We start from the raw sequence: 27,442 nt of genomic DNA, 5'->3' as shown, positions 1-27,442 counted from the left end.
GGAAGGATTATGGAGGGATCAGAGGAATCACAGAGCCAACAGGGACGTAGGAACCTGCAGGGAAGGCTGGGAAAGAAAATGCTGCAGAATCTTAACCATGTGCTCTAACACACAGCATCTTTGCTATTTTCTAACAAGTGCTCTAGAGGGTCCAGTAAATAGGGAAACAAGTTTTCTGAAAATTTTTTAAATGAGTTTTCTTCTCCCAGGCTCATTATCTACAAAATTAATGGCCAAAGGCCCAGGAGGCACTTGGTTCAGTGAACTAGAAGGTATCCTTCACTTCTGAGTCTCAGTTTCTCTATCTATAAAATGAAAATAATATTTAAGGCACAGGTTGCCACACATGCTTACCACATACAACAGGCACACAGTAAGACCTCAATAAATGTTAGCTTCTAGTAATAATAAAAATAATTTTATCACCACCATGTTCATCAGATAGTGAGTTCCTCATTACAGGAGGCGATCAAGCACAGGCTGGTGGAGAAGCTACAGAGAGGACTCAAGCACTGGACATATCATGGGACTAAATGATTTACAGTGCCTTCTTCCACTTTTGAGATTATGAGTCTCTTAAGACAGCAGAGAGAGGGAGGATGAGGGAGGGGGGAAGGGAGAGGGAGAACAGGTGAGAGGGAAAGGGAGAAAGAGAGAGGGGAAAAAAGAGAGTGAGAGAGGAAAATCGCTTTCCTACAGGCACACATCTCCTGACACTTTTCTTTTTAGGGCAAAGGACTAATCTCTCGATCCCTTGTTTCTCAAATCCTTGAGCCGCTTCCAAGAATGGTGAGTCCCCCCCCACAGGGACGAGAGTTATAGCAGTGGCGACTGGCCTTCTAGTGACCCATCATAACTCACAAAAATTACCCACCTACTCTATAGACTGCTATGCACTGGCTTAAAGAAGTACAGTCACAATTCCTACTGCAAGTGAATCATGGCCGATTGAATGCATGCATTTATTGCTATTTCTCCCCCAAACCCTACTATGACGACAGTAAAGATATAAAAGAAGATATAAAGCCACGAGGACAAGTGATGAGACCGGGGGTGGGGGGGCGGGGGATGGTAAAGGTGGCACTAAATCTTCTATTTTGAGATTGGGATCTCTGGTATAATTAGAATTAATAAGTGTAATTTATCTTAGGACCTTTTTGAAAGTTTTCTTTTCTTTGCCTCCATTCCGCCAAAGCTTAATGACTGCTTCCTATACATTTACTATGCAGACCAGTTTCAGTGTTTCTATTTACGGTGGCCCAGTGCCGGTGCTGTGACTCTGGAGAGGTTTTGTATCTGTATGGGATCCACTTCTGGCTCCAACTTAAAATCTACATCACGTGCAAAGGTAGCAATAACAACCAGTTTTAACTGCACCTCCCCCCACCCCAAGAGACAAAGCCAAACCCCAAAGAAAATTCCATTACAGACCGAAGCAATTTACATCCTGGTTAGAAAATATAAAACTTGAGATGAAACAAAGACTCGATGCAGTCGTTTCCAGCAGACTCTACCCAGCCCACCCTTCTCTTACTTTAATAAATCTTCCTTCTGTATTTCTACCTGCCTCGTGAATTCTTTCACAACCTGCAAGTGAGCAGCCACAACACAGAGGAGAGAGACAATAGCAGCTCAGAGATGGTAACAACTTTCTGGAAGGTGAAAAAAGGATGGGTGAGTAGCAACTCTGAGTGGCCTGAGCTGACACCTACGTGCCAGTAAAGAAGGGAGTCAATAAGAAGCAGACTGATTTGTGCTGTAAGTTCTCCAAAGACTCAGGAGCTGGGAATACCAGGCTCCTCTGAAGGTAGAAGTGCAGATGGAGTTGAAAACAGGTGACTTGTTTGAAAATCCGAATAAAGAACAGTTTGGCTTTGACATTCCCTCCCCCAGTTCTCACAGTCAAGCAACCATCCCCCCTTCCTGCCATAGGAACGCCAGGGGGTTCACTCTCGGGGGCCTTGCTAGGGGACAAGTGGACACAATACAGAACAAGAGGGAATTAAGGTGAGCCCCCCAGGACACTTCTCCAGCTCAGTTCCCAGAATGCTGGCTGCCTGACCATCGCCCCAAGCAGGAGAAGACAGAGTCTTCTCTAGACGAAATGACCAGCCCAATAAAAACACTCAGGATCCTGGGGCCGGCCTGGTGGCTCAGGCGGTTGGAGCTCCTGCTCCTAACTCCAAAGGCTGCCGGTTAGATTCCCACATGGGCCAGTGGGCTCCAACCACAAGGTTGCCAGTTCAATTCCTCGAGTCCCGCAAGGGATGGTGGGCTCTGCCCCCTGCAACTATGATTGACACGGCATCTTGAGCTGAGCTGCCGCTGAGCTCCCGGATGGCTCAGTTGGTTGGAGCGCAACCTCTAAACCACAAGGTTGCTGGTTCGACTCCCACAAGGGATGGTGGGCTGCGCCCCCTGCAACTAGCAATGGCAACTGGACCTGGAGCTGAGCTGCGCCCTCCACAACTAAGACTGAAAGGACAACTTGACTTGGAAAAAAAGTCCTGGAAGTACACACTGTACCCCAATAAAGTCCTGTTCACCTTCCCCAATAAAATCTAAAAAACAAACAAAAAAAAACCACTCAGGATCCTGAAGCAGGGGACCCAATGTAACCCCTTGACTACCCTGCAATGAAGCCCACCCACTGATTCAAAGAAATTACAATCAGCTCTTGACGTTCAGTTTTAAATGTGAATGGACGGCCAAGGACCACCAGTTGTTTGAGGAAAGCCCCTAACACAAACAGTCCAACAAGAAAAAAGGAGCTCAGAGGAAAACAAAAAATATTCAGTAGGGCAGAGACACCTCAAAAACGGAACACAAACCCAAAAAGCTCTAGCTTCAGAAAAAGGAAGATTAATGCAGGTAGGAAAAAAGTACTTTTAAAAAAGAACACAGAACAAGAAATACTTAAAAATGTTTTAAATTCAATAGAAGAGAGAAAAGTTAACATTGGAAAATAGCTCCCAGAAAGCAGACAAAAGGAGGAGAGAAAACATAAAAAAATGAGGTCAATTCGAGGTCCAACGCCCAACTAATAAAAACTGCAGAAAGAGAAGAGAGAGAGAGGAGAAAATTGTGAAACAGATAATACAAAAACATTTTCCATAACTGAAGAGATCTTTGGATCAAGGTATAACCAAGTGGGAGCAAAATGAATGAGAATGGATCATCACCAACTATGTTACTATGCAATGAATGTCACATTCCAACAAAACCCAATCCAATCATTCACAGAGACTGGAAAACAAAACAATGAAACAGACACATCAACTAAGCAACAGAAAGAAGGGAGGCAATTAGTAACTTCTTAAAAAAACAAACAAAATTGTACAAGAAAGGAACGAAAACCAGAGTAGACAAAAAGGCTCCAAACCAGAGGAGACAAAAAGGCTCCAAACCAGAGGAGACAAAAAGGCTCCCTTAGGAAAAAGAATGAGCTGTAATAATATAAACACTGAAAAAAGCCAATGAGCCCCATATTGAAGGATAGAGAGGGGAAGAGTGTGAGTGGTAAGTGGAGAAAAAGAGCGAAATCTTCCAGAGGCTTAATACCAAAAGTTGAGCAATTAAGAATTAAGAGCACAAGTATTTTATTTGGCAATATGGAGGTAATTAACAAAAGAAACAACCAGAAGAATGCAAGGAGCTGCTTCTGGGGGGTGGGACCTCAGGGCCTGGGCAGAGGACAGCTTTTTCTTCACAAGCCTGGGATACTGAGTCTTTAAATTAGAAAAGTACTTTTGGAGGGGATGTATATGTTTATCCATCATTCATTGTGGTGGTGGTGGTTTCACGGGTGTATACTTAGCTGCAAACTCATAGAGATGTATACATTAAATATGTGCAGCTTTCTGTATGTCAATCATACCTCAATGCAGTAGGGTTTTTTAATTAAAAAACAAAGAAGAAAGAAAACTGAAAAAACTTTGATAAAAAGAGGGGGAAAAAAGACAGGAAAAAAACCAAGTAAGCCAGAGGCACATTTAGCATCCAAAGATACTGTACAGTCACTAATGAGGTCAAGACATGTCACACAATAACATGGACTGGGTTTTGCTTTCTCTTCCACTGCAAACTACTTTTAAAATTCCAATTCCGAACAGGGTTTCCCGCATTTGCAGTCATCCTGGAGGACAGTGCTCACCTAAGCTTATGGCCCAATTCTCTACAGAATGGAGAAACATGCGAAGACATGGGGTGGGGCGTGAAAAAGAGCTCCCTGAGGATGAGGCCTCGCTTCTAGTTTGGATCTGAATAGGCAGGTTCAGTAGCTCCTCTGGAGAGCTCTCCCAGCTCCAAGAATTCGAATTCTACCCAGAGCAAAAGGCTGTCTGCAAACGCTTCGGTGACCCTGTGTGCTTTATGCCGGCCTTTGTCAGGCAACAGGTGGCTGAAGCTCCAGGCGACCCCCTGCCCCCCAGTCTCTGTGTTCCTCTGTTTTGTAACTTTGTTCTTTTCTCTTTTCCTCAGGACTAAGGTGGCCAAAAGACTCAGGCCTCTCTCTTATACAGTCAGAATGACCAGAGTCCTGGATGTTAAAATCTACCACTTCCTGAACATTCTTAGCAGAAGCAGCAGAAATTGTATCCAAAATCCTGCCACTTCCCTGCCAAATGTAACTGAATGAAAAACTGAAACATCTGCCTTCATCAGGAAGTAACTCAGCACACCACTTGAGTGAATCTGCTCAGGAAGTGTTATCCTGGAGGTAAAAACAACTTCCCGGGGTGGGTTGGGGGCTTCAGAGGAAGGGCTCCTGGGCAGTGTAGGGGGGGGGGCACCACAGCACCCAGGCCTCCATCTCACTTGAGGCCCTTCTGGAGAGCTGGGCAAGGCCATGCAAAGCAATGTCTGCCAGACACCCAGGCTCCGTGCCAACCCACCCAAGGCAAGGAGGGAGAAATGGATGGCAGTTCTTAAGAAACGGAACTTCCTGCCTTATTTTTAGCTCCAGGCGGACAGGAGGGCCCCAAATGGCATTTAGAGGGAGCAGAGTCCGAGTTCTTAAAAGCTATCACTCTGATCCTGACCTATCACCTGCAGGCAGTGACCCCGGGCACGGCATTGATCTCTCAGAGCCTCTACCTCCTCATGAGTGGGGGGATCGCAGTGGTGCCCGCTCACAGGTGTTGTGACATTCACAGGAGATGGTGCATGTAAAAGCCTCACCACAGTGTCTCGCACAGTGAGCACCTGAATGTTATTTATGACCATCTCCTCAGAGTGAGCCTCTGCAGGGAGCATCTCCAAACAAAGCAGGGGGAGCCTTAGGTCTTCAGGCTCCCATGGAGCAGAGCCCTCCTTCTGGGAGCCATGCCAAGCTCCCCCCCAACCCCACCCCCAAAGCAAAGGTTCCAAACTCTAAAAATAGCTCAAAAAACACCTCACAAAATAGTTCGTTGTGTGTGTTGTTGTGTCTTCTGTGTGATATTCACAATCAGCCCCACCTGCCACCTCCCAGGGTCAGCTCCACCTCTGCAGCCCAGCAGGAGAACCACTGCAGCAACTGTATTACTCACTTGGCACGCAGCATAGACTGCCATATTTGTCTCTCTGGATATGCCAAGACCTCAACTAGATAGCAAATTCAAGGGCACAGGCTGTTTTCTTCCTTCGTAGACTGCCTGGCATGAGACTGTACCTGAAGGAGACACTGACACGTTCCTATAACCACAGAACCGTGCCCTCAGTGAACTGTCCCAGCACGAGAGTCTCCTTCACATGTTCACCTAGTTGAGGGCCCCCGAGTCTCCTCTGGGCATCTCTTACCTCATCCAGCTGTTTCTTTGTCTCTTCTTCCATCCTTCGAATGTCGTCCATTGTCAGGTCAACCCACTTATCGAGCCAACAGAACAGCTGCCGGTGGAAGTTTGTAAACAGACGCCTCTCTTGCTATAAAAAGAAAGGAACCCAGTTAGAACCCAGAAGGGGAAGGCTATTGCTGCAGCTCCTCTCCCCATGATCTCTGAGCCAATACCCATACTTCAATGGGGCGGTGGGGTTGGAGTGATGCCTGGCTTGCTTGTCTGGACGAGCCCTCCAGTCCCATAGGTCAGTGACTTTTACCTTCACGTGTCTAACAGGTAGGGCTTCAACAGGAGGGAGCCCTCCAGGAAAGAATGGGTAGCTACCTCATAGCTAGGCCCTACGCCAAAGTGTTATTAAGACAGGCAGCCAATGAGCTCACAGCTAAGCCAAAGCCCCAGAACAACTGTGCCAAGTTTCCTCCTTGTCTCTGGAGCCTAAAGGCAGGTTAAAACTGGCCAGCAGCTATGAAACGTGGCCCAAGAGTAAGGCTCTAACACATCAGAAAAAAGGTTATAAAAACTCCTTATGTTTGCCTAGTTCAGTAATTCAGGGCACCAGTGAATTCGGTTAACAGTACCTCTTGCTTTTTGGTTTCAAGAAAAGAGAGACTGAGTTTTATTTGTATTTCAATCATAGCAAGCCCCATCCTGTTTCCTTTTCTTGCCTCAGTTTCCTTCCGTCACTCATGGTGCCCTTGGATACAGAGCATTAAACCGTAAGACAGTTAAGTACAAGGGGAAGTGGGGGGGTCTAGGCGATCACACTGAAATATGTGCATGTCAGCCGCCTTAGGATACAAGTCACATGGGCTGTATGAGCTCTTGTTGGGTAGAACACCCCCACCAACGTACACCCGCTAGGAAGGCCTTACCCCGGTAACTTACCTTATGTATAAAGTTTTCCACTTTGTTCTGCAGGCCCCACCACTTGAACTTGACAGTAACCAGTTTGTATGCACACATGTATGGGCAGTCTTTCTGATTTACAAGTTCTTGCTGTATTAGAAACACACCCACAGGCAGGCAGATAACTAAGAGGGCAGACCTCTGGCTCTCCCTTAGCCCAGTCCCAGCAATTCCCTTCCTCCTCTGTGAGACGCCCACCCACACTGTGCCCAGCCCCCTGGTGGTGAGGGCGTAAACTGCACCTTCCAATTGGGGCCCAAGGGTCCTCGGCCTGTTTTGATAGATTTAAATTTTGCTGGATCTTCCTCTGCCTTGTAATCCTGAGAAGTTGTAGAATTGGAGTTGAAGGAGAGAGGGAGGGAGGGAGGAAGTAGGAGAGAGGGAGGTAGGGGAGGAGAGGGAGGGAGAGAGAGGGAGAGAATCAGATTTTCCATCAGATTATACTTTATACCAGTTTTAATGCTGCTGGCACACAGAAAATATAAGAAAATATTATAAACAAGATATAGAACTGTTTACATTTGCCTCAGAGGAGCATTCTATGTGATTTTCTCTGCCAGGGTTTGTTTTCAATTTTATCATATGAAAGTGTCACCAGACTGTCTGAGCAGGCATGTATCTCCGTTAAGGCAGGGATTTTTAACCTGGGGTGAGCATTCAAAATACCAGGGACGGTTTCTTCAAAATACAGATTTCTGAGCCACTCCACCTATAACCCAATAAATAAGAATAACTGAATAACTGCAGGTAAGGGCAGCATGGATTTTTTTTTTTTTTTTAAACCTCTGAAGGTGATTCTAAAACACAGCCAGAGCTGAGAACAATTGGCTGTCACTGCTGAAATATTCTAATCTGATCTCCCTCTGGCTTGTTTTTTTGTTTCAAACTGGCTTGTTTTAAGAAAATCATAATTGGAAATGTTCAATGTATAGTATCATCTTGTGTATTATTGTCAGTGTCACTGATTTATAATGCAGCCAATGCCGTGTGCTAATTAACCATACGAAACTTTAAACTTTGGCTATTTCTCTGCATTGACTAATATGCGCCCAGGAAAAGCAAACTCATTATAGCATCTACCTAACAAAAATAACAAAGATAATAAATATTTCTCTCTCTCTCTCTCTCTCTCTCTCTCTCTCTCTCACACACACACACACACACACACACACACACACACACACACACACACACAGAGTCATAAAGTATTTCCCAAAGCTAAGGAGATCATTTATACGTGCTTTAAAAAAGTAAATCTTCCCCACCTCTGCTTCTCGCCATTCAACACGAGATAACTAGAGTTGACAAAATACTCGAAGAGTCATACTCGTTGCTAGTATTTCTGTTTTAGAAATATTGGGGTATGTTCAGTTCGAGAAAAACCATCAGACTGTATGTACACTTACGAAAAATTCCTTTGCTATATATGTTGTATTTCAATAAAAAGTTTTTTTAAAAATCCGTTAACCTTTTGAGAGTGGGAGTGGGGATATCAGGTAAGGAAGCACAAGATGGTTTTCATCTTTTTGGAAACGCACACATCAAAATATCTTAAGCACACAGTGATTCTAGGAAGGAGGCATCACAGCCCTGGGATATGGAGAGCAAACACTTCACTTATTCCTGCTAACAGGCAGAGAGCCAAATTCCTGTGTCCGGATCCCAACAGGCCTCTGTCAGATAGGAAGAGTACTGAATGAGGGGGAACTACTCTCTCCTTCCCTAAACATACTTCCTGGGACCATAGTAGTGAGCAGGACAGACCCGGTCCCCGCTCTCTCCAGTTTATGGTCCAGCAGTGGACTGTCCTTTCCCAGGTGCTTGCTGCCATGTTTGTCACTCTGAGAAAACACTATCAACTTCTTGAAGGCAGGAGACTTGTCTTTTCATATTTCTGTACCCCTTACCGGGAACCCACCAGAACAGAGGACTCCAAACACAACAGGCAGGCAAAAAATGTTTCTTAGTTTCTGAGTTGGAAAAATAACTTTGAGAACTAGTTTCAGGCTAAGTGTCACTTCAGCCGGGTAAATCACTCTCAGGGCTGCCGAGAGCACCTGTGCTGTCCAGTGATAATTTCCAGAGGCCGAACAGGATACATACATCGAGGCCACTATTTCCCTTCTGTATCCCCAGGTCAAGACAAGGGAACTTAATACTAATTTAAAAAATAAAACCATACCCAAGAGAGAACTTCCCTTCGATCCAAGTTGGGTCTGGTTCCCTGGTTTCTCTGACTCTTAGATGTCATTTCTGCATCTCAAAGGCCAGCCACATCTCTCAGGAGCACCTACCTTGCTAAGTACTTGGCTTCGATCTGCAATGTCTATATATATGGCTTCCACATGTTTCCAGGTCTCAGGCTCCAGTTTATGCACCTGCCGGAACGAGGGGGACCACTGTGTAGTTTTTGTCAGGTACAAAGCACTCTTTACCCAGAAAGAACAGCTATTCCCATAGCCAGAGAAGTGTGATTTCTACTGGTAAAGAATCACCTACAAAATTATCCAAAGGGACAGGCGGATGGATTTTAAGTGGACATACTTTTGAGCACTAATGCTCTGACTTTTCAGGCTAATTACCACTTCAGCAGGTCAAAACCTCCCAGGCTACCTATTGTACCTACATTATTTTCATATGTTCCCTCTTTGTAAAGACTATAAACACTTGTGGAGATGTTGCCTGCTTAGCCATACACTGCTTATTTTGATGGTTTTAAAAATTAATTAATTTAAACAGGTTGCATATGTACAAGATATGAAATTATGATAAATTCAAAATGTACCAAAGGATATGATAAAGAGTAACTCTCTTCTCCCACTCCAACCCTGAGTAACACCACTGCTACCAGATTCTATGCACATACGAACATCCACGTGCAAAGATTTTTCTTTAAATATAAATGGTAGCACACATACACACTGTATTGCATCTTCCTTTCTTCATTGGACAATATATATTGAAGACTGTTCCTTATTGGTTCTTTTAAATGGCTGCATAATATACTCTTATATGGCTGCATCGCAATTTATTTAACAGTGCCCTACGGATGGGCTCTCGTATTGTTTTTAATCTTTGGCTACACAAAGAATGCTGCAACGAATCTCCTTGTATGTTATTTCACACACGTGCACACATAACCGTTATGTGGAATTGCTACAGTCAAGGTGTATTTTAAATGTGAGGAATTATTGGCAAATTGTGCTCTACAGAGGCTGTAATTTTGGTGTTTTAAAAATATAGCTCTTTTGTGCCAGGATATGTACTTTAGACCAATCCCAGTACTATGACAAGGCCCCTTAAGGAGTCTTAGAGAGCGTATTTTACAAATTAGTGACAGAACAATCCCATGCTAGCAGGACAGGTCTAGGCAGAGGATGTTGCCTTCCTGACCAGGAAAAAGGTGGGCACACAGAGGACCCAAGGTAGGGATGGTGAAGCTACAGGGCAGAGCCTCAGGACCCTGCTCCAAGGCCTGAAGTCCTGGGGCTCTTGGGAAGTGCTACTCACATTCTCCTGGGTGCCAAGATCTGGTTTGTGCCAGGTTTCTATTTTAATCAAAAAATCTTCTTTCATGTACTCATTCTGGAAGGGAGAGAAAAAAAAAAACACAACCTTTCAATCACCAGACTCAAAGTTGGAGAGCAACCATCTCCCGTGACTGGATCATAGGCAGTCGAGACACTCTAGCCTCTGCCCTGTAATAACAGCTAACTTGACTGGGAGCCCACAACATGCTAGCCACGCATTATCTCATTCAATCCTCATCCCAGCCTGTGAGCTCTGCAGTGATATCGCCCTCATTTTACAGACGAATAAAGTGAAGCTCTTAGGGGTGAGGTGACTCGTCTAAGGCCGCAGGGAGAATGACACAGCTGGGCCTCAAAAATCAGCTTTGTCTGACTTCAAAAACCATGGATGTAACCTCTCTGCCATACCACCTATGCACAGGGTGCTAACGGTTGATTAGTAGTGTGGGAAGAACACAGGAAGACTTCCTAACCAACCAGAAATGTTCACCACCGCCCTATTCCCCCAGCCAGCCTTTTGCTGAGGCGGGAAGTTCTCTTTTCAGCAAATTAACCCTTCATGCTAATTACTGTCTTCCTCCCTTAGGGCTTTTTAAAAATTGGAACTACACAACGGAGGAACACATTAGCCCATTAACTCCTTAGCAGGAATGAGGTTTCCGGCAACTGCCTAACGGGCAGGGACGAGGTACTGGATGAGGGTGCTACAGGGCGGAGAGAAGGGGCAACGACACAGGGGACGGTCATGGACGAGAAACCTTCCTGCCTTCATGATGTTGCCAAAGGCCAGTGCTCACTGGGGTCAACAGATGCCCAAAGGAAGAGCCCCACTCAGGTCAGCTGAACAGACATTTCTGTACAACCCTGAAAAGGCACGACCTGGGGAGAGTAAGGGAGAGCCGCGGGTCATTCTGTACCTGTGAGACCCAGAGCTGGGACACCACGGTCCTGACTGCTGCACCTTACAAAGCCACAGGCCAATGTAGCTTAAAGCAAGAGGCCACTGTGCCAATGAACAGGTTCCCCCTTAGGACAGAAAGGGTTAAGCTTCAACAGCTCTAAAAGTCACCCAAGAGAAAAAGAGGGCTACCCGGGACCCTCTGGTGCAGTTCCAATTATTTCTTCTTTTCTTCTAAATCATCTACAATTCCAACCCCCCCTGAAAATACTTACTGTAATAACTGCTCCACGGCAAGGACATGGAAAGAAGAGAGAAAACGATTAATGAGGATGAATAATGAGGATGCCCCTCAGCCTCACAGGCCACGGTAGCCAGAGAGTTCTCCGCTCCCTGGGGCCTATTCCGCAATCACTCTCCCAGCCCCAGTGAGTGCATTTGGTCCCTCACATGCACCGACTCTCACGTTTCAATCATTCAAAAACCCCAAAAGACCAAATGTGGGATTTAATTAAAGAGATGCCACTATCAGCTCGCTGAGATTCGTTCTGGCTGGGCGAGGAAAGGGGACGGGCTGAGGAGCTGAAGCACTGAAACCCCCCCACTCTGCTGCAGGGTGTCACCCAGTGTCCTCTCACCCCCACCCACTTCCCAGGGCACAGAGCAGGGCACTTTAGGCCAGGCGCAGTCTATCTGCCTTCTGCATCCCTCTCCTCTCACTGTAACCAAACCTCTCACCCTCTACAGTCCTGCTCATTGTAACGAGACCCCCTCGGAAAGCACAGTTCAATTATTTATCAGAGAAAATGACTGCAGCTCTAATGTCACTGGGGAATGGACTAGCTCTCCTCTAGACAGCAGCCCAGATCATTCTGTACCCTCTGAATTTAGGAATTATCTCCATTTCTGACGGATGCCACACTGCCGTGTTTGGACCGTTTAGGGGGCAAATCGTCAGACTCCATAAGTCCAAAACTGCAACTAAGGTTCCTTCTGAGATTGAGATGAGGACAAGGTGAAATATAAGGGCCAAGATACACCTGGCATAGAAATAACTCAAAAGACTATAATAATTTCCCCGACTCCAGTGAAAGAAACTTGGCAGAAAGCACCAGATTAAGATTATAACTGAAAGGCCTACTGACATAACTGCCCTGTTATCAGCTTGGAGAAAACCGTGTTAACAAAAATGAAACGACATGTATAATATCCAGTGAAGGGAAGTCCAAAGAGGCCAATTTGGCAAAAATCTTCCAGCGCTGTCCTGGGAAGAGGAGCCCTGGGCTGCGAATGTGGCACTTGTAGCAGTCCCATCCCGGGAGTAGGGAAAGCAGTGGTGGGCTGGCCTGGTGACAATGGCCACCAAGGTTCCACTAAGCACCTGATTCTGAATCCATGTTCTCCAAGTAACCTTCTCCTCTAGTTTGCGATCAGCAGACTCAAAAGTCTGATCGTGTAAGCAAGTGAACATTTTGACTACCTGTTGGCATTCTGATTATACTTTGGTTTCTCATGCAGAAGAATCCACAAGGAAAGAATGCCCTCATCAGGAAACAGGAAGATCTGGTTTCATTAGTAATTTTGTTTTTCAATATAACTTAATATATTGGCATATGGGGGTTTTATACATTAGTCTTTTTGAGACCCTGAGAAATAGATTCACTCAGTTCTGACAAATTGGGTTTCTGAAACTGATCTGAAGGTGGTGACCCTCCGTGGCTTTTACTGCCAATTTGGGTGACCAAACAATCACCCCTCATCTTGTCTAGCCCTCCCGGCCCCTCTGCATTCACAGCATTCTCTTTTCTTCAAACTGCAACCCTGGGCACCCTGGAAAACTCCCAGGAAACACTTTGTAGTTAGAAAATTGGGATTTCCAAGTAAGACTAATAAGGTACTTTAAAACCATGGCTTAGTGAGACTGTATTCAGCCGAGGGTTAAGGCTAGAGGGAGAGGTAGAAAGGAGAAACATTTATTTTCCTCTTCCTACTTTCATTCACAGACCAAACCCCACCTTACCCCGAACTCACACCCCAATCTATCAACAACAAGGGAAAGAGACACGGAGAAATAAGATAGAAAAAGCTGACAATGAGTGGAGTATTCCAAATCCATTTTCATTCCACTCACAATAAGGTTAGAGCCTCTAAAAGGCATGAGGAATTTAATCCATGCTTCTTTACCCATCTCACCTCAAACTTTGATATCCTCAGGCCAAGCTTAGATGTTTAAGCTAATCATCTTTTTCTTATCAACCCCCAGAGGAAACTGGAAAGTAACCATCCTTGTTTATCTCTCTTATTTTAAAAGAGTAAGCATCTAATTGAACAGATCTAAGATTCAAGATACTCATTTCATATGATAGGTCAGCACCTGCTGAAGAAACCAACCTTCTCTCCCCCATCCCTCTGCCTCTCCTCTTTATGTAGTATTTAGAAATTACCTTTATCTCTTTTTTATCTTTTGGCCAAGGATCAGGATAATATGTGAACGAACATTTGGTGTCTAGAAAAATGCCCATGTCAGCTGCAGCACACTCCCCAGAATTACTCAGAGGACAGTGGCATCTCTCAGTTGGCACAAGCTGTGTACCCAGAACCCTGCCCCAGGCATGGAGGAGTCCACGCTATCCGTTTGCCTCCTTTATGCCAAGTTGGCTAAGGTTCTTATGATGCATGCTCAATGCTTGCTACTCTGGTAGATATCAAGAAAATTCACCTTTGGCCCTAGACCAGACATACCCAGGCACAGTGCACACTGTCTTTTAAAAAATTGGTTGCATGCCTCATTTTTTTTTTTTTTTTTTTTGATTGGGGAACAGTGTGTTTCTTTGGGGCCCATCAGCTCCAAGTCGTTGTCCTTCAATCTAGTTGTGGAGGGCACAGCTCAGCTCCAAGTCCAGTTGCCGTTTTCAACCTTTAGTTGGAGGGGGCGCAGCCCACCATCCCACGCGGGAAGTGAACCGGCAACCTTGTTGAGAGCCTGCGCTCTCACCAAATGAGCCACCCAGCTGCCCGGGTGCATGCCTGTTTTCTAAGAATATTAACAGTTTCCTGCGCAATGCTTAGGGAATAGTGACATTCACATTTTCAGTTATAGCAATAAAATTCTGAAGTGCCACACATCCCAGGGCCCATCAATGACTGTTGATCTCCTGACACGAGGTTCTTGAACCTGTATCGGGACCCTGAGGACTGGAGGGAGCAATGACCCTGTGCCCTAGACGTCAGTCATTCCCAAGTTCACAGGGTAACAACCACATGGGTGGAGCACCCTCATCAGATACAATCTAGGGAGTGTCAGGTCCCAACAAGTAAGGCAACGGGAGTCGTCCATGGAAGCAGAGGCTGGTGGGAGGACCCCAGAGCCAGCCTGTGTGCAAACAAAGGTAGGCTGGCTGGGAAAAGGCCACACACCTCACAGACAAGTTCTAGGGACCTCTAAGGACCACCATAGTAGATGGATCAGTACCAGCTTGGGCCCTCCGAGAGATCTACTCTGAGGTGGCTTTTGAGACCTAGGAATCCTGGAAAGCTAGGAGTCTGCACTACTCAAATGGAATCCCAGGTCAAGAATAGAAAGTTCTCTGTGGAGGTTCCAATCTTTCTTTTCCAGAAACTCCAGATAGGAGACTGGCCAAGAGTAAGAAAATAATTTCACTCCCACCTTTAACTATAGAACATGTTGGTTTAGTGTAAGCCATTGATTCAGGGCTCTCAACAGAACCTTTCCTCCTTCTTGCCCCCAACCCCCATCCATATCTGGCATGCACACACCATGTATTATTATCTAACATACTTGAGGGACAGCTGTTTCTAAATCCTTTGTCATCAAAAACTGGGCTTATTTGTACTTTTCCCCAGTAACATCAGTTTCCTTTGCTATGTTTTCTTGGTGTCCAAGCTCTTTCCTCTGACTGCTGCCTCTCTCAAGAGTCCCTGACCTCAATGCCAAACACAAATACATCACATTAAAACGAAAAATTTCAGTATCTAACAATAAGGGAGTGGTTTAACAAGATCACAGTACATTCATGCAATGGAATACTATGCAGCCATTACAAATTTTAAAAAGTAGGAGACAACGGAGTGACAGCTTTAAGGTTCTCCATTTACTGAGTAAAATGAGCGATTTAATAATTAATACGATATGATCCAAACTTTGTCTGGAAAATGTGTCTGGAGACTTTACATACGTATGTATATGTAAGCATTAAAAAGGAGAACTAGAAAAAAAGACACTACAATGTTAACAGTCACTGCCTAGGGATGGGAGAAGCATGGGTCATTATTTTCTTCTCATTATATGTACTTTCCAAAATTTAAACTGAGAATGTTACTTTTGTAATCACTGAAAACAATCAAAATTATCATACCACCCCCAAATAAGAGGGGTTGGTTCTGTGCCATCTCAGCCCATGACTATCTGGTGGGTCCCATGCGGCTGGCTGCCAAATTGTACTAGACGACACTGGCACTCATTGCCAGCCTCAGCCTGAAAGGAGTCCCTAAACTCATTCTTCCACTAGCTTAATCTGGAGAATGAGCGTGGGACCCAAACCCCCAAATCACCCCCAAAACTGGGTCTGCTTGACCACACCCTCTGTCCATCTTGGGGCCCAAACTCCAGCTTCTAGCCAGGTCTGCACTCACCAGTTCTGCAATAAGGGTAGGCATTCCATGCTTTTTCATGTATATTCAGGGCTCCCTCTGGGGCCAGCATTCGAACAAACGTGGGTACTTTGCTATAGTGAGAAAAAGGGGTTATGAAGAGAAATGGAGGAGAGAATTAGAAGAATATGGGATTTTACATCACATTTTTCAGGCCACAGCTCCAGCTTCTTCAATGGGGCACTGACAAGTCAACTTCCATCAGTAGGTTACTCTGGTGTGTTAGAAGCCATCTGTCAGAGCCTGACCGCCCTGACCCCCCGAGCTTGCCTGGCTACTAACATCCACCCACATCCTGCCCCACCACCCACCAGAAACAGGACAGCAGGAGACACCCCAGCTAACCTGCCATGGCTTATCAGCCATTCTATTATCATTACGCTTTTCTCCAGAGCTCACCGGGCCCAGGGCATTACGTTCTACACTGCAATGATGAGACACCTCCAAGGATGTACCAGTCCAGGTTTATGGGCCAGAGTGAATATGGGACTCGCGATGATCTGATCTGCTACTGTCAGTTCTGGGATGGCAGGGAGGGCCTGGGGGCCATCTGCCTCCCAGGACAAAATATTTTCTTCTATTCAATTCTTCTCATCTCAGGTTACAGAACAGCATGTTCAGTAAGAGTTCTTCTTGTTACTTTTTAAAGGTACATATGTTCCTCTTCCTTAGTGTTTCACTGGTAATCTAAGTCGTCTTTAGCAGGCTCCAGCAAGCTCATCCGCTTTAGCGCCTGAGGCCTAAGAAGAAAGCACTAACCCAGTGCAGAGCTAACTCAGGGCACTCAGGGCGACCCTCTGAGATTTACTCACTCACTGCCACACCCACTCAGGCCAGTATTGCCCTGTGCCAGGCACCGCGATACATACAGCACTCCACAGACGTGCCTCAGGCCCTCAAGGAGCTTGCATTCTAGTGGGGAGTATAACCTGCCAGGCAGAGGACACTTAAGTGCGTGCCATAATGGGCGAGCACAGGGCTTGGGAGGCAGAGCCGAGAACATGGTGCATGGGGACGCTCCTCAGGAGAGTAAGAAATACACGAACACACAGAGTAGAGAGTGAAGAGGACTGAGCTGGCCAAAGGATAGGAGTGGGGTGAGAAAAGATGGGAGAAGAGAGAGAAGTTCAGAGAAGCTAGTGTAAGGTGTGAGTGAGGTGGGGCATACAAGAGAACCTGCAGAGGCTGGGTCATAAAAGATGCGGTGAGTGACGTCAAAGGGTGTGGACCTTATCGGGAGGGCAAAGGGAAGCCATCTATAGCTTGTAAGCTGGGGAGCAACAGCTCTGCCTTCTGGACGGAACGCTCAAAGCTGTGTGGAGTGATGGAAAGCAAGACCAGTTAAGAGCTACCACAGTAACTGATGAAAGGAAATGGGAAGATTGGAGGTCCTAAGAAGATGGAGTCAACAGAACTTGATTTGATATAAGGGACGAGGAAGAGGGTGGTGGTGAACCCGTGTTTCTGAATGGGGTAACTAGATGGCTGACAGGAAGGCTTTGGTCCTCCTGGGGAAGGTGGGTGTGGCATTCAGCACCTTTTCCTTTTTTTTTTGCAGTTGGGTGTTTGGGGTTAAAGAAAGAGTAGTGGTAGGAGCTCAAAGTTTATACCCTCTTGTAAGGAAGAGCGTAAGACAGGTCGTACAGACCTCCATAGATTCAGATCTCTTCTCTGAAACACTGGTTGGACCAACTGAGTCCTGAGGAAACACCTGGGCCCTTCTACTATCCCTTTTCAAAATCGTCTTTAAAAACACAAATGCAACTACAGGGAAGGCATATCTCGAGTCTTATTGTTATTTTTTTAAATGTTTTAAAATTTATTTTTCAGTTGGCATACATCTCAAGCCTTATTTTAATCAACTGTGAATGGCTCGGAAAGGATTGGTTGGCAGTTCACTCACGGCAGGAATAGAGGAGGATGAAGAGGAGACATGAAGGAAAAAGCACACTGGCTAGGACAATGGAATCAGGGTGAGGTTCCCCCCACCCCAACCCCCACTTCACAGCTCTGCCTTCTTCCCGGCTCCAGCACTCACAGAATCCTGGCCGGCTCTGGGCTAGCATCTTACATCTCCAGAGCAGCGGACTACATTAAATGAGGGATTTTACCCAATGAAGATGCAATTGGTTTTAGTTCAGTTTGGTGACTAGAAATTAAGATTCAGGTTTTGGGGTGGCCGATTAGCTCAGATGGTTAGAGCGCGATGCTCTTAACACCAGGGTTGCAGGTTCGATCCCCGCGTGGGCCACTGTGAGCTGCACCCTCCACAACTAGATTGAAACAACTACTTGACTTGGAGCTGATGGGTTCTGGAAAAACACACTTAAAAAATAAAAGTTTAAAAAAAAAATTCAGGTTTTAAGTTGCACAGTAATGTGAGATGTACTTAATGCCACTGTTATACCCTTAAAAATAGTGAATTTTGTGTTATGTATATTTTACCACAATTTAAAAAAACATTCAGGTTTTTTTCCCCCAATTCTGGATAGTTTCTAAAACTAGCGTGGTTTAACCTCCATTCAAGCTGGTATATGTTCTATTGCTTTCAATGGCCTTTAGGTCCGCTCAGAGTTTGCTGAAATATTATTGCTTTGGTTAAGGATTCAGCAAATCTGTGTGGTTTGCTATGGATTTTGGTACACAAATTAGTTCAAATATTTAAATATTTATGTCTTTGATCCAGAGAGAGGCACCAAAATTTCTCTAGTAGCTGATTTTTCAATATCAGACTTTAAAATACTACCTGACCCAGCAATTCCACTTTTAGGAACATTTACTATAGATCGACATATACAAGCACATCACAAGATTTGCGCAGAAGGAGTTTTACTGGAGTACTGTATGTAAACATCTGGAAATGACTATAAACATACATAAGAGAAGACTGGTAAAACAACTTATAGCACAGCTGTACAAAATAATACTATGTGTACTTCAAAAGATTGGGACCAAATATGCTGACAGTAAAAGAAAGGTATGATAAGGTAAGTAACAAAGAGCAAAGTCTAGAACAGTATACATTAGTGTGATCTCATTTATGTGAGATAACAATAAAAGAAATGAACACCCTTTACACACTCTCTCTCTCTCTCTCTCTCTCTCTCTCTCTCTTCATCTATCTTCACAATGACAATGAGTTATTACTGTGAGAAGGGCCCACAAGAAACTAAACATGTGTATCACCTCTGGGGACTGGGAACATGGTGGGGCAAGTGTTACTTTTAAAAAAATAAAAAGCAAAACAAAAACCCTTTAAATGAACAAAGAAGTACTACCACCTACACCCACTCTCACAGGTGAAGCAACCTGAGCAACCAGCTAATAGCCTGGAAACACCCCCCCATTATCCATTATCTCCACTTCAAAACCAGGCCACCTTCCCGGCTCGGGGCCACAGCACGTACCTCTGTAAATGGTAGATCTTGTGTGTGTACTGGCCTTTCTCACCGTCCTTCTCATAGGGTTCATTCACCAGGACCTCCACGCCTTCACCACCACCCGTTTCATTTTTGCTGGCTTCAGCCACAGAATACAGCTGTCCTACTTGATACTACAGTAACAGAGAGATGGCAGTTAATTGTCCATGTGCAATCTTCTTGAGAGTTACACATAGTCCAGTTGCCGGTAACTGTCCGATTAGATCACTCTGGGTCCCCTCAGCTGAGAGCTCATTCTGAAGTTTCCAATGGGGCCTTACCCAAATCCGCCCAAAGCAACCAAGAACGCTGCTCCATGGCCGCTCTTTAGCCATCAGAGGTGTTTCATTTCATCCTTCCCATTTTCATACCACCATCCACCCAGAAAACAGAGTACAGAGTCCAAGGTAGCTTTTGTCCTCGGACCTGCTTCTGCTATTAAGACCCCCAAACAAGATCTGGGTTAACTGCTTGAAGTCTATTTATCCTATTCATTTAAACAGATCCTAAGACACGACTTCTTGTCAAAGAAAGTTACCCAGTGCTCTGTGAAATCCACCTCTGCTATGAAACTGGCTCATCAACTTGCTTTTTCTCCAACGTTGGGTCCCTCCTCACCCTGCCAGCAGCTCAGAAAAGGCTTGCAGGCCATCAGGCCTCCTGATGCTTTCCAGATTCCTGGCAGGGCTGAAGCAAGTGCCCTGCTTCCCATATTAGATAGCACAGATTCCTACCCCACGGTCTGTGCTGGCTGGGTACACCCTCCATGTTGGCACCCACTAGATGGCAAAGCCTAGTTTTCCTTTATTTGGGTCACATGCCACCCTATCAAGTCACCAGTCAAGATCACTGGCCTCCTCTGACCCCCTCAGGACAACTCAGTGTTAGGGCCAATGACCTGGGCAGTGCGCTGGCCTGGCCCTTCTCCTCCCGTCTCTCTGAGGGAAGCTGTGCGGAGGGAAAAGTAAGGTGAAAAGGGAATGAATAGGAACAGTTAATGCAGCAAATTGTATCTATACCAAAGGATGCATTTTCCCTGTCTCTGCCAGTGCCAATCAGGCACAACAATTTACAAAGTAGGAGAGAAAGGTACTTGATTACCCAACATGTTGTGGGGAAAGATAAAGGTTTTCCTTGCCCTCTATGCCCCCTCTCTAAGCTCCTGGTACTCCCAAGAGTGAAAGATGAGAGCATTTTGTTTCCCTTTGAGATTAAAACAGAGAGGCTGAGTCTCTGGGCAGCTGCCACTTAAACCACTGCCTGCAAGAGCGAGGAGCAGAAGCAGCTTCCAGGGCTGTTTCACCTCAGACTTGGACGCCTACTCGACCAGGCAGCTTCCTAAACACCATAGGGAAATTTCTGGGCAAATTCCAGAAGGCGAAGCAGCAGACCAGGGCAATTCACTGTTCAGCACGAAGCTGAAAGAGCCCTAACATCCAAAGCAAAATCCCGGTACAAAATGCCCAGGAAAGGCCCAGGCAAGCAACCAAGGCTCAGCTAATCCCATAAAGAGGGACATCTGGGTGACAGCCAGGTATCTTGACCTTGCTAATCCAGAGCAACATCGGTGTTGCCTCTAGGCCCCCACGGAACCCCCAAGCTGTCCGTGTGCCTTTCCAAGGCCACTCCCTAGCTGAGGCACACATGAAAACCCCTACCAAGTGGGTCAGGGTTTGGCTGAGCCTAAGAAGGAGCAGTAATTCTGTTTCAAAGAAGTCATGAGAACATCTAACCACTGACTCAGCAATCCTAAAGGGCAGGATGGGGAAAGAGCCTGGTGGCCAGGCTGCATTGCCTGCTGGTGGCGCTGCTTGGGGGGGGGCTCCAGGCAGAGACTCATCCCCTTCATTGGCTCCTCTTCAGCTGCAGGAATCAGAGGGCAGGCTCTAAGGGGATCAGTCTGTGGCTGGCATCTTCCCCCTTTAATCTCTCTTGATAGTCTGATCCTTTAATCCCAACGGGACAAGTGAAGGCAGTTTTGTTAATCCAAAGAGGTAAGTGAGTAAGACTGGCCTCCACAAGCTACAAGTGAGGGACGCTTCCCTTTGGCCTAGTGGCTCCACACCCTGGGAAAGCAGAAAGCAGCCGGACTCAGATGGGCTAGAAGTGGGGGTAAGACAAAGAGCCCCTAGTTGGGGACTGGGATTCCAGCCACCTCAGACCTAGGACATTGCTCCCTGCCCTTGAGGTTTGTTCCCTTGTCCCAAAGAACTAATAATATACTCAGCTAAGGAAAAGAGACTCCACCACTTTGGCAATCTGGGAGTGGGAGCCCTGGAAGATGCAGTGGGCGGGCTGGAAACACTGACGTACAACATGTCATGAAAACCAGCAGAGCTGTTGGTCCCACCCACATGGCCCTGTCAGGCCAGCCGCCATAGGGGGATGGTGCCATATATCTCTGGAAATGAGAAGTAAACCAGCCCTGCCCACAGCAGAGGATGGGCCTACCTGAGCCAGGAACCTGTAGGGGACACACCCATGTCCTAGCCAGGGCTTTCCTGCTCTGCTGCAGAATGCATAGAAACCCTGAACAACGTGGCCAAGGGCTCTGGCCAGCCAGAAGCTAATTCGGCTCCAAAATATTGATTTGGGCCATCAGGATCGTTATAAAGACATGGTTCCCGCTCTTCTCTTTCTTCTCTTTTCCCCCTAACGGAGAAAGCTCTGAGGGCCTCAAATCAGGGCCTCCAAATAGGAAGTGAACCCAACAGTCACCTGACAATGGGTTGTTCCCATGGGAACCATGAGTCAGGATGGGTTAATGACAAAAACTCCGAGACGGTTGGTCATTACTTGTTTCTTCGTCAGCCTCCCATTCCAGATTTTCTGATCTTCTGGAACTAAGGTTCAAGCCATCCAAAGAGCAACTCCTGCTTCATTCAACCCTAGGCCATGCACTGCTTTCTCATGTGCGGTTTCCAGCTGAGAACAGGTCGACCATCACCAGGCAGCCAGATGAATCCTAACTAGCACTTCCCCAGCTCCTGCTTAAGACTTTCGGCTCTGCTCACCCCACCCCACCACTTCCTCAATGCTGCAAAAACACCCCAAAAACCATCACAAGCTAAAAAACCTTTCATCGCAGACACGCTGAAGGTGAGTTCCCTTTCCCTCCATTCTCGGCCATAAGCAATCAGTGTTCTGGCCCCTCCAGCCTTCCTGCAGAGCAGCCAGAACGCGCTCTGGACAGCGCTGGCCCTCCTGGGTCTGCCACACTTCTCAGAGACATTCCCACCCTTCGTGCCATCAAGAAACTCCCTGTGAAAAGATCGGCTTCACCCCTAAACACCACACTGAGGTACTCCTGAGTTCCTGGGGACATCTTCCTGACTGGGGGTGGGTGGGATCATGCTTTACAGCAGAGAAGGAGTCACTGGACCCCCCCCCCCAAAAGCTGAGTTTCAGGGCAAGGGACACGCTGGGCCTTCCTGCTTGGCCTCCTGGTTTAGAAAATCATCACTTACTATTTTTCACAAAGATAGTGAGGCCCCCAAAGGAGGTGGGTTAACAGGGTCCCCCAAGCCAACATCTGTCAGCCCAAGCATATGGGCCCCACGTCCATCTCGGGTGCCTCCAGGGATCGCAGAATCTTCCACCTGCCCCCTGTCCCCGTTTCCCCAGTCTCTCTTCTCTTAGCTTTCTTTCCCAGAATTCCCTGACCAAGTTCGAGGCCCACCTCTGACTCTCTCCCCCAGGGGTCCACAGCTCTTATCAGAGGAGTAGCCTACCACTGGAGACAACCCTCTAAGGGGCCAATGCCTGCCCACCCCTTTTGGGGGGTCAAGAAGCTTGGATATTTGTCTCATCTAAAATACGCTGTGGGCTCTGTTGGCCGGATTTCATTTTTCTAAGGTCCATTTCATATTTGGAACAGACTGGAAGTTATCATGCAGATTGGAGCTTCATGCTGACACTGCAGGAAACAGAATGACTGAGGGCACTAAATCGGCTGACAAACTTCACCCAAACTTGAGCTTCCATGGAAGCTGTGGGGGGGTGCCCTGTGGATTCAGAAGGAAGCAAAGAACAAGGCTGTGCCAGGAGAGGAGAGTGGAAGAAGTGCAGAGAAAGGGAGGCTCTGTGCGAGTTCTCTGCTGTCCAAGAGACCAGCTCTGAGTCAGCATGGCCTCTGAACCCTCCTGTGGCAGATCCTGCCAGATCCCCATTCAGGGACGGGAGGCCCAAGAACCATAAAAGGACAGAGGGCAGGCCAAGCCCATTTGGTATTCCAGGCCCTCCGTAAAAGGAGGGTTCTGGGCCTTGGTCTTCCTAGCAGTCACCTAGAGTGTAGCTAGGGAGGGCCCCAGAGATTTCCTGCCCTGCTGGTTTATTGCACAACTGGACAGAGCCCTGCACACTTCGCAGTCGAGTCACGGAGGTCCCAGAAATGCACACACTCAGTCCCCTCAATAGCATGTCCCCAAACAGGCACAGTCCCAGCAGGTAAAAGGGGCTGGTTTAGTTTCTATTTAGTCACCTAGTGTGCCAACAGCTTGAGGCAGGTTGCACACGGTTGCCCAGACATACAAAATAAGTGCCTTCCTTCAACTGAAAGTGATACCAGGAAAATTCACATCGAGTACTGATTATCTCTACGTTAGAACAAACATGAAAACCATACGAAGAGTGTGGGCTACTTGGAGCCCAACTTAGCTAATGGTCATGAGCCAGTATATACAACTATGGATAAAAATGAAGAAGGACTTACCTCATCTACAGACACAGGCAGGATGACGCGACTATAAAAGAGGGAAAACAGTATCAACGTCAGCCTCTGAAACCTGCCCGAGGCTCTTCAAGCAGCATCTTAGAATAGTATTAAACATTTTGTTGCATATGACACTATAGTCATTGTCAGAAACCCAGCGGAGAATGGCCCCAAGTGCTTCCAGGCTAGGATGCTCTGTGACCTTCTGACATCCCATTTAGAGCCCTGTGATTCGGTGCAAACCTATCCCCTAACCAGCTACGCCCCAGGCCTCTGACTCACACTTGGGACTGTCTCCTCCCTCTCTTCCACTAATATCTTCCTCAACAAAACTTACCAAGGAGTCTAGTAGAACAGAGAGGTGAACACAGGAGGACCCACCCCCGCAAACTATGAAGCCAAGATGAGGGAGGATTCATACCCAAAGAATCAGGCCCTGGGGATTTACATCTCTGTGGACCTAACCGCCCAACAGTAGCCCTCAAGGTGAAAGGCTAGGAAGGGGCCAAGCTCCTTGGAGACTTAATTACTCTAAGAACATGCACCAACCATCTCTGCTCTGAGAGAGGATATTACAATACAAGCTACTACCACAAAGCCACCAAGAGAGGACACCCAACTTGTGTCCTAACCAGAAGCTGTCCATAGGCCCCCCCCCAAGTGATCAGTCACCATACTGGTCAGAACTCCACAAAGGTGCAAGGACTAGTGACAGTCCGGATGGCTTGCATTTGTAACGCAAGCCAACAGCCAACCCCCAGAGTTCAAAGCTTTGAGGTCAGAGGGCTGAGACAAAAACGCTGGGTTGGATTCATACAAATCAAGTGGGGATGGTCAGTTTCCACACCCGAGCTGGAACCCCCGGAGCCTCCTGTATCTTGTGTGCTTGGTGAAGCATGAGCTGCTATGCTCTCTGTCCTGTGCAGTGGTTCCGCCAATCAGGATCCTTGCCCCGGGCTGGTAAATAGCCCACTCACTATTTTCTAGTTCCACAAAGGTCCCCAGGTAGAAAGGAGAACACAGAGGGGTCTGAGAAAAACATCACACAACAGGCAAAGCACTGGGCAGAAAAGTAGCAGGAAAAACAAAATGGGCTCCAAGTCTTCACTGCCTACTAACACCCCTCTTCCAGAATGACTCAAATAACGTAAATCCTGCAGGTTTTGGGATGCTGCCACTAATGCCCTCCCATTAGAGAAAACCGGCAATGCAGAAAAACACTCCACCTTGGAGTCCACAATTTCTGCACCCTCAGTAGAAACTTCCTAGAAAACAATCAGCCTTTTATCTTCAAGAACAGCAGTCAAAATCACATCCAAGAATTTGCAGAAATCCAATCAAGGAGAATCCTGTTAGAGGAAGTGTCAGAAAAATCAACAGGGACAACCTCTAAACCCGAGGTGGGCACCAAGTCTCCTCCCCAAAAGGATGACCAGCGCCAGGCAATTCCTGACAGGATGCTCTGAGGCTGCTTCCATCACAGCTGCACACCCGGACGTTTCTCCCTGGCTCCTTGGAAGCAGACCCACTCCAGCAGCAATAGGGTGTGCAATTCCAAAGGATAGGGCCACAGAGGCAGTGCTGGGCTGACTGGAGCTCTGTTCACTTCAGTGTGACCTTCACTCGCACCCTTCCCAGCGCTGTGACGCTGCAGCCACAGCCCAATGTCTCGGAGGCCCCCCTCCATGTCCCCTGCCTAGGGATGCACACACGTGCCCGAGCACACACACGGAGCACAAGTCAGACAGGAAGGAAACGCAGATGACAGGCAGGCTCTGCATGCCCGGCACCTTGGGCCTTTCCCTGGCTGGCTTCAAGGGGAGGAGAACAAAGAATGGCAAGGGAGGACCTCTCTTCAAAACTCACTCAGATCTCTTCTGAAGGTCCCTTCCCTTCCCTGCCTGATCTTCGTTACAAAACTACAGGTTTCTATGGATTCTAGGCTTCATCTGGGAATAGGAAAAAGGAGCAGGAGAATGGGAAAAGCCTGTCACCTGAACAGTCAAGATTCGAACCCGAAGTGTACCACGCTCTCCTCCTGTTGGCACCCAAAGATTTTCCCTCCTCACTACATCAGTCTCCAAGCCTGGCTGAATCGATTTCAGACTGGATGTCAAGAAATAAAAGGTAGAAGGGCTTCAAAATAATGCTCTTCAAACGCAGTGTCGAGCTGGGATGACACCTGAGTTTCTGCTCCCTGTGTTATCTAAAGCTCTACACTACATCCTAAATGTCCTAAACACCTCCAAGGAGCAAGTCAGATGGGACGGGGCGAAGTGCCTTCACTGACAAAATGCAAACAGCCCCTCCACACACCTGCCTGGCGACCAAGTGAGTTCCACCAGTTGCTCGCTACTTGGACATCTCCCACTTTCAGAATTCCTGGGTTTCTGGAATGCTGCCCACCTGCCTTCCCCTCCAGGGAAGTACAATTTTACTATAAATTTTGCGCACATAAATCCAATCTCTCCTCTTTGGAAAGAAAAAACAAAAGTCCTGAGATGTTTCCTTGGAACCATGAGCTACAGGGATGGGTCATCTCACATTTGAAAGATTTAACAATCCGAACTTCCTCACCTGTCATCCCTCCAACCCCCTGGAGCTCAGGAGCAAGCCCGTATCCCTGCACCGGCTGTCACTAGTTGCCCACTCCCCAGTCACTACTCCAGAACTCCCTCATCCGTCACTGTCTTTTCTCAATTAATGGCTTTATGGCAACCTCCGCAATTCCTGAAAGCCATTCCCCATCTCTTTGCACCAAGACTGAGAATTCCCTAGGCTGTCCCTGCCTCGCTGCCACTCCGGTGATTCTTACCTTCCTTCACAAACATTCTCTTTCCAAACTGTCTTCTACCCTGTTAACAGTCTAGCCTTTTTCCATCACCATCACTCCCCCATATCACTTCGCGCCTCCCCAATATTTTCTGGACTCCTCACCCAAGTGTCTCCGAGTTCCAAGCAATCACCTTAAATGAGCAGGTTTTTGCAACACCTTCTCTTCTGTACCTGCCACTTGGGCACCATGTCATGCCACCAGTCCCCTCTGCCATCTCCTTAGCTCCTTCCCCTGTCACCCCAGCCTGGCCTTGACTCCCTGGTCCTCTCCCTGTGTCCACTTATTACAGTCCTCCCCCTGAAGCCTAAGGCGGCCACTTACTCCCCAGGTTCCCCTCAGCACTCCCCATCATCTCAGCTCCATCCCTGCAGCCGTGGTATCTGACCTTCTGAGCCCCCGAGTGCTGTGCAGCCCCCAGGCCCGCCCCACCGCGGGCGAACTCCCCCACCCGCCTGCCCTCGTCTAACAACAGTTCTTCAGCCCCCCAGACAACTCCTCCCTCTTCCGCAGGTCCTCTCAGCCACTCCTGCAGTCCTGGCTGGTCCCTACGTCCCTCGGCCCCCACTAAAGAACCAACCCACATCTCACCCAGTGTTCTGGATCCCTTCAAGCCCTCCTCACGCCCTGTCCGGCTCTCACTGTCCCCTTGACCCCT

At 47.1% G+C, this 27,442-nt stretch overlaps 1 protein-coding gene across 3 annotated transcripts in view; it reads right to left on the bottom strand.

Moving 5' to 3' along the window:
- Positions 1 to 27,442, bottom strand: part of PITPNA (phosphatidylinositol transfer protein alpha) — a 37,084-nt gene that overhangs the window by 9,069 nt on the left and 573 nt on the right. For 2 of the 3 annotated variants that reach the window (XM_033089650.1, XM_033089651.1), the window contains exons 2-10: positions 23,952 to 23,982; positions 19,229 to 19,374; positions 15,804 to 15,895; positions 11,426 to 11,433; positions 10,233 to 10,307; positions 9,017 to 9,100; positions 6,965 to 7,042; positions 6,702 to 6,812; positions 5,779 to 5,901 (exon numbers count right to left, since the gene is read on the bottom strand). In XM_033089650.1, the coding sequence (XP_032945541.1) occupies positions 5,779 to 5,901; positions 6,702 to 6,812; positions 6,965 to 7,042; positions 9,017 to 9,100; positions 10,233 to 10,307; positions 11,426 to 11,433; positions 15,804 to 15,895; positions 19,229 to 19,374; positions 23,952 to 23,982 (748 nt within the window). The remainder of the gene's footprint in view (positions 1 to 5,778; positions 5,902 to 6,701; positions 6,813 to 6,964; positions 7,043 to 9,016; positions 9,101 to 10,232; positions 10,308 to 11,425; positions 11,434 to 15,803; positions 15,896 to 19,228; positions 19,375 to 23,951; positions 23,983 to 27,442) is intronic. The other variant, XM_033089652.1, reaches the window with a different exon arrangement.

The sequence above is a fragment of the Rhinolophus ferrumequinum genome, chromosome 21, assembly GCF_004115265.2.
Source record: "Rhinolophus ferrumequinum isolate MPI-CBG mRhiFer1 chromosome 21, mRhiFer1_v1.p, whole genome shotgun sequence".
NCBI lineage: Eukaryota > Metazoa > Chordata > Mammalia > Chiroptera > Rhinolophidae > Rhinolophus > Rhinolophus ferrumequinum.
The sequence above is the reverse complement of the archived record's forward strand: the minus strand, read 5'-3'. Positions and strand labels throughout refer to the sequence as shown.